The following is a 13,577-nucleotide window of genomic DNA, read 5'->3' as shown; positions in this document are numbered from 1 at the left end:
TCTACTGTCTTCTACTGTCTTCTTCTGGGTTCTTCTATCTTCCACTGGGTTCTTTTGTCTTCTTCTGGGTTCTTCTATCTTCTTCTGGGTTATTTTGTCTTCTTCTGGGTTCTTCTATCTTCTTCTGGGTTCTTCTATCTTTTACTGTCTTCTACTATCTTCTTTTGGGTTCTTCTATCTTCCTCTGGGTTTTCTGGGTTCTCCTGGGTTTTACTATCTTCTACTGGGTTCTTCTATCTTTTACTGTCTTCTACTATCTTCTTTTGGGTCTTCTATCTTCTACTGGGTTCTTCTATCTTTTACTTCTTCTACTATCTTCTTTTGGGTTCTTCTATCTTCCTCTGGGTTTTTCTGTCTTCTTCTGGGTTCTTCTATCTTCTACTGGGTTCTTTTATCTTCTACTGCATTCCATCTCCTGTTTTCCACCTGCAGCGTCAGCGGCTGCGGCAGCTCATCCTGAGGCAGCAGCAGCAAAAGAGTGCCTTGCGTCAGGAGAAAGGTCTCCAGGAACCGGCTGCTGCTCAACCTGGCCCCGCCCCCGGCTCAGGGGCGGTCCGTCACTGGTCCCAGGACGACTCCACCGCTCCTCCAGCAGACTTGTTTGGACGCCCCCCACCTCCCTACCCCGGCACAGTGAGGCCTGGTGGGCCAGCGACAGCCCCAAGGTTCCCTGGAGGTTTCTCAGGGGAGCAGCAGAGAGGCTTCACACCCACCGAGGCCCCCTTCCCCAGGCACAGCTTTCCCAGAGAGCTTGGAGTCCGAGCCCCGGTGCTGAGGTGAGAGGAAAAACAACACCTGGTCCAGCCCCGGTCTGATGATGTGCTCTGAACTCGTGTCTCCCTTCTCCAGGTTTGGTGTTCCTCCAGCAGGTCTCCAGGACTCGTTCATACGCCCTCCCCAGGGATCGGTGCCGGGACCTGGGCTCGGTGCAGTGGAGGAAGTCTCGGTCCAGATGAGGAGGCCGATGCCTGGGGAGTTCACTGGTATCCGACCTCTCCCCAGTCCCAGCGGTCACCCACACATGATGCCAGGTCAGGAGAGATCACAGATCCTTTCAGTCGTTTGAAAACAAAGTGTTTAGTTTTGTCATGTCTGCAGACGATGTTCAGATGATGTTCAGACGTTTCCTTCCGTCTTGTGTTCCTCAGGTGTACCCCAGCCGTTCCCCCTACGTTCCCTCCCCCTGCAGCAGCACAGCATCATGGGACAGCCCTACATCGAGCTGCGACACCGGGCACCCGAGAGTCGCCTGAGGCCGCCCTTCCCTCTGCCCATGGCCTCGGACCCCGAGGCCACGCTGCTTCACCCCAGAGACCCCCAGCCTTCACCGGTCAGGTTCGGCCAGGGGGTCCGGGTGGGCGAGACGTTGCTGGGACAGCAGATGGTGATTGCGGTTGGCGTGGAGCAGCTGCAGCAGCAGCACCTCAGCCTCCCTGGGGCAGACGGGATGGAGGAGCACCTGGAGGGGGAGGACTCGGCCGTGAAGGACCTGGAGGACGTGGAGGTGAAAGATCTGGTCGACCTCAACCTGAACCTCGACCCTGAAGACGGTACGGGTCATATGACGATAGTCAGGATCAGGAGGGAGAGAGGTGCCCTGGTTCCATTAGACCTCGGAATTCGGAGGTTGGGTTTACGTTCCAGTATGATCTCGTAATTAGGACCTCCAAGTTCGAGGCTCCGAGGTTTAATGGGAAGCAGCATTATGTTCACTGTGATGTCAGGAGGTCAACTTGATGTGATGTCAGATCTGTAACTTAGTGTAACAAGTGTAACTTCATAATGATCAAGTCTGAGTTGTGTTAAACCTGGTCTGGTCTAACCCGGTCTGGTTGTGGTTCTGTTCCAGGTAAAGATCTGGATCTGGGTCCTAACGACCTGCATCTTGATGACTTCCTGCTGTCGGGGAAGTTCGACCTGATCGCCTACGCCGACCCAGAGCTGGACCTGGAGGACAAGAAGGACATGTTCAACGAGGAGCTGGACCTGGGGGAGCCGCTGGAGGACGGGGGAGCGGGTGGGTCTAGAAGGGCAGATAGCCACGCCCACCTAGTGGGTGTGGTGAAACAGGAAGGGGTGGACAGCCACTCTGCTGCCCAGCAACTTGCAACGAAGCCTGTGGTCGTCTCCACCAAGGTGGAGGACACACCAGCTCTCCAGGCTCTGATGTCGGGCATGGCTCCCAGGGTTCACCCCCCTCTGGCTGCAGGTTAACTACCTTCTTCATGATATTGTATTGTGATATAGATTATTGATTATTGATCTGTATTTACTGATCAGCTTATGAGCAGCTAAAGTTTAACCAGAAGTTCTCTATCTCCTCGTCTGCTCGTCTCCAGGTCAACCGTCTGTCTTCCAGCACCAGAGACCCTTTGGATCCTCGTCTCTCCTCACCCCTCACCCGCCTCACCCCCTGCCCCGTCTCCTCCTCAACCCCCAGAACCAATCTCCACAGGAGGGAACGTCCACCCAGAACCAGACCCAGGTGCAGAACCAGAACAAACTGAGGCCCATGCTCCTGGAGGAGCAGCCCCTCCTCCTGCAGGACCTCCTGGACCAGGAGCGTCAGGAGCAGCAGCAGCAGAAACACATGCAGACCCTGATCCGACACAAGCCCGCCTCGGACCCCCTTTTCCCCAACATGGGTAAGACCAGAACCAGTAGGACCAAAACCCTACAGACTAGAACCCCACAGACCAGAACCCCTACAGATTTTCAGATGTTTTGTTGTTGTAGTAAAGTGTGTGTGTGTGTGTGTGTGTGTGTGTGTGTGTGTGTGTGTGTGTGTGTGTGTGTGTGTGTGTGTGTGTGTGTGTGTGTGTGTGTGTGTGTGTGTGTGTGTGTGTGTGTGTGTGTGTGTGTGTGTGTGTGTGTGTGTGTGTGTGTGTGTGTGTGTGTGTAGAGGACTTTGACTCGGACCCCATCATGACGGCTAAGATGGTCGCTCTGAAGGGGATCAACAAGGTGATGACTCAGGGAAACTTGGGACTGAACCCGAATGTCATCAACAGGTACGACCTCTGACCTCTGATCATGAATTATGTTATCAATCAGATGTGAGGAGGAGTCACTGTGTGTTTGTGTTTGTGTTCAGGTTCCAGCAGCCTCCAGCTCCGGGACCCCCGGGTCCAGAGGAGACGCCTCCGTCTCCAGTTCTGCCTGCACAGGTGTGTACAAGTGTGATGTCACACTGTGATGTCACACTCGGTGATGTCACAGGTGTACCTGCTGACCTCAGTGTCTTCTCTTCCTGTCAGGACCAGAAGGTGAATCCTCAGTTGGTGCGACCCGACCCCCCCAGCTTCGTCAGTGAGTATCAGAGAACTAATCAGTAGCTGTACATATAGAGCTGGCCCCTGATTGGCTGATTGGTGTTCTCCTCAGACGAGTCTCAGCGGCGTCAGTACGAGGAGTGGCTCGGGGAGACGCAGCGCCTCCTGCAGATGCAGCAGCGCCTACTGGAGGATCAGATCGCCGCCCACCGCAAGACCAGGAAGGCTCTGTCGGCCAAACAGAGGACGGCCAAAAAGGCGGGCCGCACCCTGACCGAGGAGGACGCCGCCCAACTGTGCCACATCACGGAGCAGCAGGCGGCCGTGCAGAAACAGCTGGAGCAGGTATGAGACGTCTCACTCCATTTAGTTCATCAAAACAGTTCAAAAAACACAGACACACACTCACTCTGAGTCGTGGTGTGTTCTGTGTTCAGATCCGGAAGCAGCAGAAGGACCACGCAGAGCTGATCGAGGACTACAGGACCAAGCAGCAGCCCCCAGCCGCCCCCCCCATGACGCCTGCAGGAGCACCGCCCCTTCCCCAGTCCATGGTCCCCATGCAGCCCCACCCAGGCGCAGCAACGCCGACCTGCATCCCTAATGTATGCCCCGGTTGGACCCAGGGGGACGGGGCTCCGGGGGTCATGGGGCAGAGGATGCCACCTCATCTGCCCCCTCAGATGCCCACCGCCCTGCCCAAAGCCCCCCAGGCCTCCCCACACACCCAGGCTCCAACGGTCATGGCACCAAGGCTCGCGGCTCCACCAGCGGGCTGCAATGCCGGGGCCAGGGGCCCCGCTGGGGGTCCCCCCGGAGCAGAAGGGGACGGAGCCACACCTCAGGTAACACACCTGCACTTTAAACCCCATGATGTCATGAATCCAACGTCTATGTCATGATTCAATCATTTATTACGTTCAGTGTGACTGACTCCGACTCTTTGCTGCAGGTGAAGTTCGACGACAACAACCCGTTCAGTGAAGGATTCCAGGAGAGGGAGCGGAGGGAGCGTCTGAGGGAGCAGCAGGAGCGACAAAGAGTCCAACTCATGCAGGAGGTACAACGCCACGCCACCCCCGCTGCCACAGGAGGAAGCCGAGGCGCAGCTCTCACTGTGTCACTCTGCCCTCAGGTGGAGCGCCACCGTGCCCTGCAGCAGAGGCTGGAGCTGGAGCAGCAAAGCCTCCTGGGAGCGGCCGCTCGCCCTGGAGGTCCTGCGGCGGCACCACCCGCCCCGGGTGGAGACGGCCTCTCACAGATGCCTTTCTTCAGCTCCGAGCTGCCCCAGGACTTCCTCCAGTCGCCCCCGGCCTCCAGGCCTCCGCAGCACCAGGGCCAGGCGGGGGGGGCGTTCCCCAAGAAGACAGGCCTCCACCAGGCCTTCACCGGACCCCTCCACCATGGTGCTCGCCCACCTCCCAGTCTGCTGCCTGGCAGAACCCCGTCTGAACACGGACCCCCCTTGGACGTCGCTCCGTCCAACCTCCAGACCAGGCCGAGTCTCCCGGGCCCCACCGGGCATGTGGCCAACGAACAGGTGCGCCCAGCTGGGATATGCACTTCGGGATTAACCCCCTCCCATCTTGGGGGTCAGGGTCTCCTCCCCTGCTCCTCCTCTGGAAGCCCCGCCTCCCTCATCCAGCTCTACTCTGACATCATCCCCGACGACAGACCAAAGAAGAAGAGGAGCAGGAAGAGGGACGGAGACGAGGGCATTGGGGGAGGGGGAGCCCGGACGCCCTTGTCCCATTCTGATGACATCACAGCCCCACCCACTCCTGTGTTCTCTGACCACTCTTGCTCTACTCCCACTCAGGGCAGCATGGACCAATCAGACGTGTCGTTTGCCGGTCTGGCCCCGTCGTCAGAGCTGGAGAGACAGCTGTCTGTCGGCTCTGTGGCCCAGCAGAGAGCCTCGGTCCTGAGTATAGAGTGTCCGAGAGGCTCCCTGTTCGCACCTCTGCTGGAAGTCAAGGTTTGGAGACGTGAGATGTGTTTGAGGTCTCTGACGCTGTAACACGTCAACAGACCACATGTTTATTTTGTGTCCTTGTCTTCCCTGCAGGAGGAGCGTGAGGAGGGCGGAGCCTGTGGGGCAGGTGTGGTGAAGATGGAGGAGGGCGAGGGATTCTCCTCCCCCCTCCACGGGGGAGACGGAGGAAAGGAGCTGCTTAGACACCTGCTGAAGGACAAGACCTCCCCCGCCACCACGCCGTCGCCCACCGGACACGCCCACCGCCAGCTCTCCAATGAGAGTGCCCGGTCCGAGGAGGAGGACAGGCCCGGTTCCTATGGCAACGTGGTGAGAGGGTGGGATCTACTGAACATCTGAAAGTCACGGCTGAACAATATCTGAGTGGTGATGTCATCACGACTTTTGTCCTTCTCCAGGTGATGACGGACAGTCCTGGTCCAGACTCCTCCCCCAGGAAGAAGACTCAGCGCTGTAAGAGACTCGCTCGCCCAGAGAAGGACCGAGCTCCTCCCAGGAACAAGAGGAGGAAGAGGGAGGAGGAAGAGAAGACGCTCCACTCCTCCGACGACCCGCTGACCACTCACCTGAGACAGGTACCACCTCCCTTCCTCTCTGTTCCTCACTGATGTTGTCTTCCCACTTCCTCTTACCTTATTGATTATGGATACTGCCCCTCCCCTCAGCTGGCGGTGCTGCCCCTTATGGAGCCGGTTCTGGGGGCGGATCTGAGCCTGTTCCCACCGTACGGCAGCTCGTCTGTGGGCAGAGACTCCAGACTGACGGGCTCCTTTGGTAACGGCTGTCTGGAGGGAGTCACCGACTACTACTCCCATCTCATATACAAGGTACTACTACAGTACTACTCCCATCTCATATACTAGGTACTACTACAGTTCTACTCCCATCTCATATACAAGGTACTACTACAGTATTACTCCCATCTCATATACTAGGTACTACTACAGTTCTACTCCCATCTCATATACAAGGTATTACTACAGTACTACTACACTGTCACTTTTTGATGCAGCTGAATAAATGTAATATTTCTCTCCGTCCTGTAGAATAACCTCAGTAACCCCCCCACACCTCCAGCCTCTCTGCCCCCCACACCCCCACCTGTCGCCAGGCAGAAGCTGGTGAACGGCTTCGCTACGATGGAGGAGCTGAGGAAAGACACGGAGCAGGAAGGTACAACGTCTATACATATATTAAACAGTTAGTGATCGTCTTTATATACAGTCACTGATCGTCTTCATATACAGTCACTGATGTTTTTTAACCGTGTGTTTCTATCTTAGTGAAAAGTGCGTCAGGGCTGAAGCAGAAAGGGGAGGGGCTTCTGACTTTAAACAACGCCCCAAAGACAGTGGACGTCCCCGCGTCCCTGCCGACTCCGCCCCACAACAACCAGGAGGAGCTCAGGTAAGCTCCGCCCACTGACGCCACCTCAGTATTATAAATTAATTAATTAATCAGAATCAGAAGGTAACCTTTGTTGTTCCCACTCAGGGTCCAGGAATCGTCGGAGCGCGACAGTCCGGACGGCTTCGTCCCGTCGTCGTCTCCAGAGAGCGTGGTGGACATGGAGGTCAGCAGGTTCCCCGACCTGTCCTTCATCAAGCTGGAGCCCCCCTCGCCCTGCCCATCGCCTACAATACCCATCATGCCCTGCGCCTGGGGGAAAGGTCAGTCGAGTCTTGGTTTCTAACATGCTCCTGTCACATGACACGTCATGTTTCATCAAACTAAGGTGTGTGTGTGTGTGTGTGTGTGTGTGTGTGTGTGTGTGTGTGTGTGTGTGTGTGTGTGTGTGTGTGTGTGTGTGTGTGTGTGTGTGTGTGTGTGTGTGTGTGTGTGTGTGTGTGTGTGTGTGTGTGTGTGTGTGTGTGTGTGTGTGTCCAGGCTCTGCACTGAAACAGGAAGTGAAGGCGGAGCCTATCCACCAGGTTCCTCCCTCCTGTGCAAACACAGACCTGGTTACCATAGCGATAACCCTGAACCCTGTCGCAGCTCAGGTAAACTACTCGTTCTCTTGTGAATGGTAAAACATGGTGATCCGTCATGTAGCTCCTCCCTCTGATGACATCACTGTGTTTACAGAACGTTGCAGGTGTGATGGCGGCGGTGGCCGAGCTGCTGCGAATCCCCGTCCCCCTCGACTATCAGCTGAACCCCGAGCGCAGCTCCCTGGCCCTGTTGGCTGGAGTGAGAGTACCGCTGACTCAGGTGAGCAACAACAACAACAACCACAACAACCACAAGATTCAACAATTAAAATGAATAAAACTCAGTTTTCAATAAAGTTTCTTTAAAACGCGACTGAAGGAGAAAAAGATGATGATGATGTTATTGATGATGATGATAATGATGATGTGCGCAGGGTTCGACAGGCAGCCGACAGCTGAGACCTCCTTCAGCTGGAAAAACTGGTCTGTAAATAAAAACACTTTTCTTTCTTCTCGTTTGTTTATCCGCCTCCTTGCAGTTTGATTGACAGCTCTATGTATCCTGCGCGCGTGTGTGTGTGTGCAGGTGTCAGGATGGACTACAGCCAACATGGCGTCTCTGCTGCAGCTGCCAGACCTCAGTCTTGCAGCTACTGCAAGGTGCTACTGGGAAACGGAGTCTGCGTGGTCAAAGAGCTAAAACAGGTGAGAGTCATAGACGAGTGTGAGGGGGAAGCTGAGACTTGTCGGACAGGAATTGAGTGTCTGTGTGTGTTACAGGAGGATCAGTCCAGACCAGGACCCAGCCTGGTGTTCTGTAGTCCCACCTGCTCTGCTCGGTACACCCCCGACTCCCAGAGGAGCAAGGTGTGTGTGTGTGTGTGTGTGTGTGTGTGTGTGTGTGTGTGTGTGTGTGTGTGTGTGTGTGTGTGTGTGTGTGTGTGTGTGTGTGTGTGTGTGTGTGTGTGTGTGTGTGTGTGTGTGTGTGTGTGTGTGTGTGTGAGATCGATCATAACGTCTGTCTCTCGGTCTGTCCTCAGCCGGTGGTTCCCGTCCTGCTGTCCGGCTCCGAGCGCCCCCCCCCCAGCAGAGTGCAGCATCAGTACAACAACAACGTGTCGTCCATCACAGTCCACTCCCTTCCCCACACCCCCCCCTCTCCTCCCCCCACCTCCTCCTCCTCCCCAACACTCGCCTTCCCCCCTGCTGCTGCCGTCACCATGGAGACCAGGCCTCGCATGGACAGCCTGAAGGTGGGTGTGGCCACTGACTATGTTTGATCAGCTGGGTGATTGAGTAGACGACCTACTGACCCTGATTGGTTTACAGGTGAAGCTCAAGCTGAAGCCCCGCCCCCGCGCGGTCCCAGGTGGAGATGACTTAACTCGACACGGGAAGAGGATGAAGAGTTCACGCTGGAGACGCTGGAGCGTTAGCATCACACTTAGCCGGTTAGCATCAAACTGAACTACTTCGCCTGTTAGCATCACACTGAGCCTGTTAGCATCATACTGAACTACTTCGCCTGTTAGCATCACACTGAGCCTGTTAGCATCATACTGAACTACTTCGCCTGTTAGCATCACACTGAACTACTTCGCCTGTTAGCATCATACTGAGCCTGTTAGCATCACACTGAACTACTTCGCCTTTTAGCATCATACTGAGCCTGTTAGCATCACACTGAACTACTTTGCCTTTTAGCATCATACTGAGCCTGTTAGCATCACACCGAACTACTTCGCCTGTTAGCATCACACTTATGTCTTTCGTTTTACCCAGGGGTCCTTGCTTTACGAACGAGGCAGTTTCCATGCCAACGGAGGAGGAAGTGGACGTGCTGTTGAAGAAGTTGGGGGCGTGTCTTCGACCCGACCCGTTACCCAAAGATCAGCGGAGGTGCTGCTTCTGTCACCAGCAGGGAGATGGACGGACGGACGGCCCGGCCAGACTGCTGAACCTGGACCTGGACCTCTGGGTGAGTACACCGTGCTCAGCTCAGGTGTCCTGACCCCCTGACCTCCTGACCTCCACAGAGTGTTGGTGAATAACTCGCCTGTGTCCGTCCCCCAGGTCCACCTGAACTGCGCCCTGTGGTCCAGTGAGGTGTACGAGACTCAGGCCGGCGCTCTGATCAATGTGGAGCTGGCTCTGAGACGAGGTCTCACTCTGCGCTGTGCTCACTGTCAACAAACTGGAGCCACGAGCGGCTGCAACCGCCTCCGCTGCACCAACACGTACCACTTCACCTGCGCGCTGGCGGCCCACTGCACCTTCTTCAAAGTAACTCACTGTAGAACACACACACACACACACATATACACACACTGGCTCTGTTTCACTTTGTGCGTCGTCTCCTCCAGGACAAGACGATGCTGTGTCACCTCCACAAGCCCTGGACGGTTACTCTCGGTGGGGAAAGGTCTTCCAGCGGTTCCCCCTCCTCCACCCCAGGGCTGACCTCTGACCTGGGGTCGATGGCGGACAGCGACCCGTACGACTCGGAGCTACGGTGCTTTGCCGTGTTCCGCCGGGTGTTCGTGCAGCGAGACGAGGCGCGGCAGATCGCTGCCGTGGTTCAGCGCGGCGAGCGGCAGCACACCTTCCGGGTCGGCAGCCTGCTGTTCCGCGCCGTCGGCAGGCTCCTCCCCCAGCAGATGAAGGCCTTCCACAACCAGGCCGCCATCTTTCCTGTCGGTTACCATGCCAACCGCATCTACTGGAGCATGCGCCACAGCAGCCGGTAAAGTTCCAGTGCCGGAGCGATAATGTGTTTTATGTCTATCACAATTTGATAAATAATTGATTGACTCAGAACCTTTAAGCTCAGGTTGAACAGAAGACTCCAGGAAGTGACATCATAGTTCAAACGCTTCTACTGCAGAGGTCAAAGGTTACCTTGAGATACAGACGGACACAGTTTCATTAGATTCATATAATACCAGTGGAACACAGAAGAGCAGCGGCTCAATCAATGAGTAGAGATCAATGACTAGAGATCAGTAGTGGTCAATGAGAGTGATCAGTAGTGATCAATGAGAGTGATCAGTAGTGATCAATGAGAGTGATCAGTAGTGGTCAATGAGTAGAGATCAGTAGTGATCAATGAGAGTGATCAGTAGTGATCAATGAGAGTGATCAGTAGTGATCAATGAGAGTGATCAGTAGTGATCAATGAGTAGTGATCAATGAGTAGTGACCAGTAGTGATCATTGAGTAGTGATCAGTAGCGATCAATGAGTAGAGATCAATGAGTAGTGATCAGTAGTGATCAATGAGTAGTGATCAATGAGTAGAGATCAGTAGTGATCAATGAGAGTGATCAGTAGTGATCAATGAGTAGTGACCAATGAGTAGTGACCAGTAGTGATCAATGAGTGATCAATGAGTAGTGATCAATGAGTAGTGATCAATGAGTAGAGATCAGTAGTGATCAATGAGAGTGATCAGTAGTGATCAATGAGAGTGATCAGTAGTGATCAGTAGTGATCAATGAGAGTGATCAATGAGAGTGATCAGTAGTGATCAATGAGAGTGATCAGTAGTGATCAATGAGAGTGATCAGTAGTGATCAGTAGTGATCAATGAGAGTGATCAATGAGAGTGATCAGTAGTGATCAATGAGAGTGGTCAATGAGTAGTGATCAGTGACGTGTTGCTCTGCAGACGCTGTAAGTACCAGTGCTACATCGAGGAGCAGGAGAGTCGACCTCTGTTCAGAGTGAAGGTCGTGGAGAAGGGACACGACGACCTCGTCCTGACCGGACCCTCACCTAAAGGTGAGATCATCACGTGATGTCATCACACAGACATGATGTCATCAGACTGATCAGGATCAGTTTCTTTACAGAATAAACATTGATATTTAAATGTGTGTGCGTCTCTGTGCGTGCAGCTGTGTGGGACCAGATCCTGGACCCCGTGGCCCAGATGAGGTCGTCCTCTGGGACCCTGAAGCTGTTTCCTGTTTACCTGAAGGGAGAAGATCTGTTCGGTCTGACGACCTCGGCAGTGACGAGGATCATTGAGTCTGTACGTCACACACACACACACACACACACACACACACACACACACACACACACACACACACACACTACGTTTACATGTGAAATGTAGACTCAGACTGACCGTGTGTGTGTGTGTGTGTGTGTGTGTGTGTGTGTGTGTGTGTGTGTGTGTGTGTGTGTGTGTGTGTGTGTGTGTGTGTGTGTGTGTGTGTGTGTGTGTGTGTGTGTGTGTGTGTGTGTGTGTGTGTGTGTGTGTGTGTGTGTGTGTGTGTGTGTGTGTGTGCGCGCATTTTGTGCGCGTGCGCAGTTGCCAGGTGTGGAGGCGTGTGAACGGTACTCGTTCCGTTTTGGCAGGAACCCCCTGATGGAGTGGCCTCTGGCCTTCAACCCATCGGGCTCGGCTCGGTCTGAGCCCAAAGCCTGTCAGACCAAGAGGTGAGAGGTCAGAGGTCAGACAGAACTAGTCCACAACAGCAGCAAGATGAAAAGTTCCTCTGACATATTTAAGACAAAATTACAGGTCAAACAGCAGGAAGTAAAGTCAGTGTGGGTCTGGGGTCAGTTAGAGGTCAGGGGTCAAACCTGCATCTCTGTGTGTGTGACAGGTCCAACCCGTTGACCGGCGTGGCCCCCAGGTGTCAGGGGTCGGTGGGCTCCATCGTGGGCCTCGTCCCCGGTGTCGTGTCTCTGTCTCCGGGCGAATCCGTGGCGGCGGCTCATCAGGGTCGACACTCCAAGTCGTCTCAGTACCGACGCATGACGACTGAATGGAAGAGCAACGTGTACCTGGCCCGCTCCCGCATCCAGGTGAGTCACATGACCCCCGACTGGTCACGTGATCTCTGACACCTGTCCTCCGACTGGTCACTGACTGTGTGTGTGTGTGTGTGTGTGTGTGTGTGTGTGTGTGTGTGTGTGTGTGTGTGTGCGTGTGCGCGCCTGCAGGGTCTGGGTCTTTACGCTGCCAGAGACATTGAGAAATGCACCATGGTCATCGAATACATCGGCACCATCATCAGGAGCGAAGTGGCCAATCGCAAGGAGAGGCTGTACGAGTCCCAGGTAACACACACACTCTCCCACTCTCCCAGTCAGACTCTTTAAAGAAGAAGCTAAACGCGTGTGTGTGTGTCCGTGCGTGCGTGCGTGCGTGTGTGTAGAACCGAGGCGTGTACATGTTCCGGATCGACAACGACTTTGTGATCGACGCCACCATTACAGGCGGACCTGCCAGGTGAGTCACGTGGGGTCAGGTGGTCTCTCTGAGAGATGTGGGTCAGTTGTACGTGAGCCCGCCCCTCTCTCTGTGATTGACAGGTATATCAACCACTCGTGTTCCCCCAACTGCATCACGGAGGTGGTGACGGTGGAGAAGGAAAACAAGATCATCATCAGCTCCTGTCGACGCATCCAGAGAGGAGAGGAGGTAACACGGCCTGTCAATCAACACATACACACGCGAGCACACACAGTGATCAGTCATATTGATTGACACCTCTCTCTCTCTCTCTCTCTCAGTTGTCTTACGACTACAAGTTTGACCTGGAGGACGATCAACACAAGATCCCCTGTCACTGTGGAGCCGTCAACTGTCACCGCTGGATGAACTGACACACACACGCACACACACACACTCTCTCTCTGGCAGCTCTCTCTCTCTCTCTCTCTCTCTCTCTCTCTCATCTCGGTGCTGAAACTGGATGTCGATCGCCCTCGACATATCCGAATTGACGGTAATAATAATAAAACTGATCAATACATTTTTGATCAGAACTAATAATGATGGGGCCAGGGGGCGGGGCTAACCAAGAGGCTGGTCCTCTGTGTACATTGTGTAAATGTGAGTCAGTGAAATAAGAGAATGTGTCGTCAAAGGGACGTTTATCAATAAAGTTGCACTAAAAATCAAACAAACATAATAAATCTCCACGGAAACAGACTTGACCCTTGACCCCCCCCCCCTTGTTCATTTCCTGTAAGATAAGAGATTTTTGTTTTTGTATTTATTACTGAATAAAGATATTTTCTAAATCTGTAGGTGAGTTCAAGGTCCAGAGTCGCAGCGTGTAAATATCTGTATCATAAAGACCTTTGTCACCCGGTGGAGCAGCGATCTGATTGGTTCAGAGACTTTGAAGAGCGTCGGGCAGGTTTCACCGCGGCCACGTCCCAATTCACTTTGTTTGTTCACGAGGTTCGATCAGCTGACGCCTCGTTCCGGATGTTTTCTTTTTTATTATTTGTTGTAAACAGAGCAACGATGATGATGATGCTTCTGTTTGTTTTTGGGAAAAATGTGGAAACTGATTTAGAATCATTTACAGAAAATAAAATATTTTACATCTTGAAGTGTGTGTGTGTGTGTGTG

The 13,577-nt window shown here is 54.0% G+C and overlaps 1 protein-coding gene across 6 annotated transcripts in view; it reads left to right on the top strand.

Moving 5' to 3' along the window:
- The window catches only part of LOC118291461 (histone-lysine N-methyltransferase 2C-like), a 36,195-nt gene extending 22,951 nt beyond the window's left edge, over positions 1–13,244 (top strand). For 5 of the 6 annotated variants that reach the window (XM_047329934.1, XM_047329932.1, XM_047329931.1 and 2 more), the window contains 36 exons: positions 433–776; positions 850–1,031; positions 1,149–1,550; positions 1,850–2,209; positions 2,340–2,645; positions 2,903–3,011; positions 3,095–3,167; positions 3,258–3,309; positions 3,385–3,617; positions 3,710–4,117; positions 4,225–4,332; positions 4,408–5,250; positions 5,341–5,577; positions 5,667–5,843; positions 5,934–6,095; positions 6,315–6,441; positions 6,552–6,675; positions 6,763–6,938; positions 7,156–7,268; positions 7,354–7,479; positions 7,634–7,682; positions 7,786–7,904; positions 7,980–8,066; positions 8,240–8,452; positions 8,529–8,650; positions 8,982–9,177; positions 9,273–9,482; positions 9,563–9,942; positions 10,866–10,978; positions 11,095–11,231; positions 11,517–11,644; positions 11,815–12,016; positions 12,155–12,271; positions 12,370–12,443; positions 12,527–12,635; positions 12,728–13,244. In XM_047329934.1, coding sequence (XP_047185890.1) covers positions 433–776; positions 850–1,031; positions 1,149–1,550; positions 1,850–2,209; positions 2,340–2,645; positions 2,903–3,011; positions 3,095–3,167; positions 3,258–3,309; positions 3,385–3,617; positions 3,710–4,117; positions 4,225–4,332; positions 4,408–5,250; positions 5,341–5,577; positions 5,667–5,843; positions 5,934–6,095; positions 6,315–6,441; positions 6,552–6,675; positions 6,763–6,938; positions 7,156–7,268; positions 7,354–7,479; positions 7,634–7,682; positions 7,786–7,904; positions 7,980–8,066; positions 8,240–8,452; positions 8,529–8,650; positions 8,982–9,177; positions 9,273–9,482; positions 9,563–9,942; positions 10,866–10,978; positions 11,095–11,231; positions 11,517–11,644; positions 11,815–12,016; positions 12,155–12,271; positions 12,370–12,443; positions 12,527–12,635; positions 12,728–12,820 — 7,011 coding nt within the window. In that variant the 3' untranslated portion in view covers positions 12,821–13,244. The remainder of the gene's footprint in view (positions 1–432; positions 777–849; positions 1,032–1,148; positions 1,551–1,849; positions 2,210–2,339; positions 2,646–2,902; positions 3,012–3,094; positions 3,168–3,257; positions 3,310–3,384; positions 3,618–3,709; positions 4,118–4,224; positions 4,333–4,407; positions 5,251–5,340; positions 5,578–5,666; positions 5,844–5,933; positions 6,096–6,314; positions 6,442–6,551; positions 6,676–6,762; positions 6,939–7,155; positions 7,269–7,353; positions 7,480–7,633; positions 7,683–7,785; positions 7,905–7,979; positions 8,067–8,239; positions 8,453–8,528; positions 8,651–8,981; positions 9,178–9,272; positions 9,483–9,562; positions 9,943–10,865; positions 10,979–11,094; positions 11,232–11,516; positions 11,645–11,814; positions 12,017–12,154; positions 12,272–12,369; positions 12,444–12,526; positions 12,636–12,727) is intronic. The other variant, XM_047329935.1, reaches the window with a different exon arrangement.
- Positions 13,245–13,577: the final 333 nt, after the last annotated feature.

Source organism: Scophthalmus maximus, chromosome 21 (genome assembly GCF_022379125.1).
Source record: "Scophthalmus maximus strain ysfricsl-2021 chromosome 21, ASM2237912v1, whole genome shotgun sequence".
Taxonomy (NCBI): domain Eukaryota; kingdom Metazoa; phylum Chordata; class Actinopteri; order Pleuronectiformes; family Scophthalmidae; genus Scophthalmus; species Scophthalmus maximus.
This window is presented reverse-complemented; position numbering and strand designations above follow the sequence as displayed.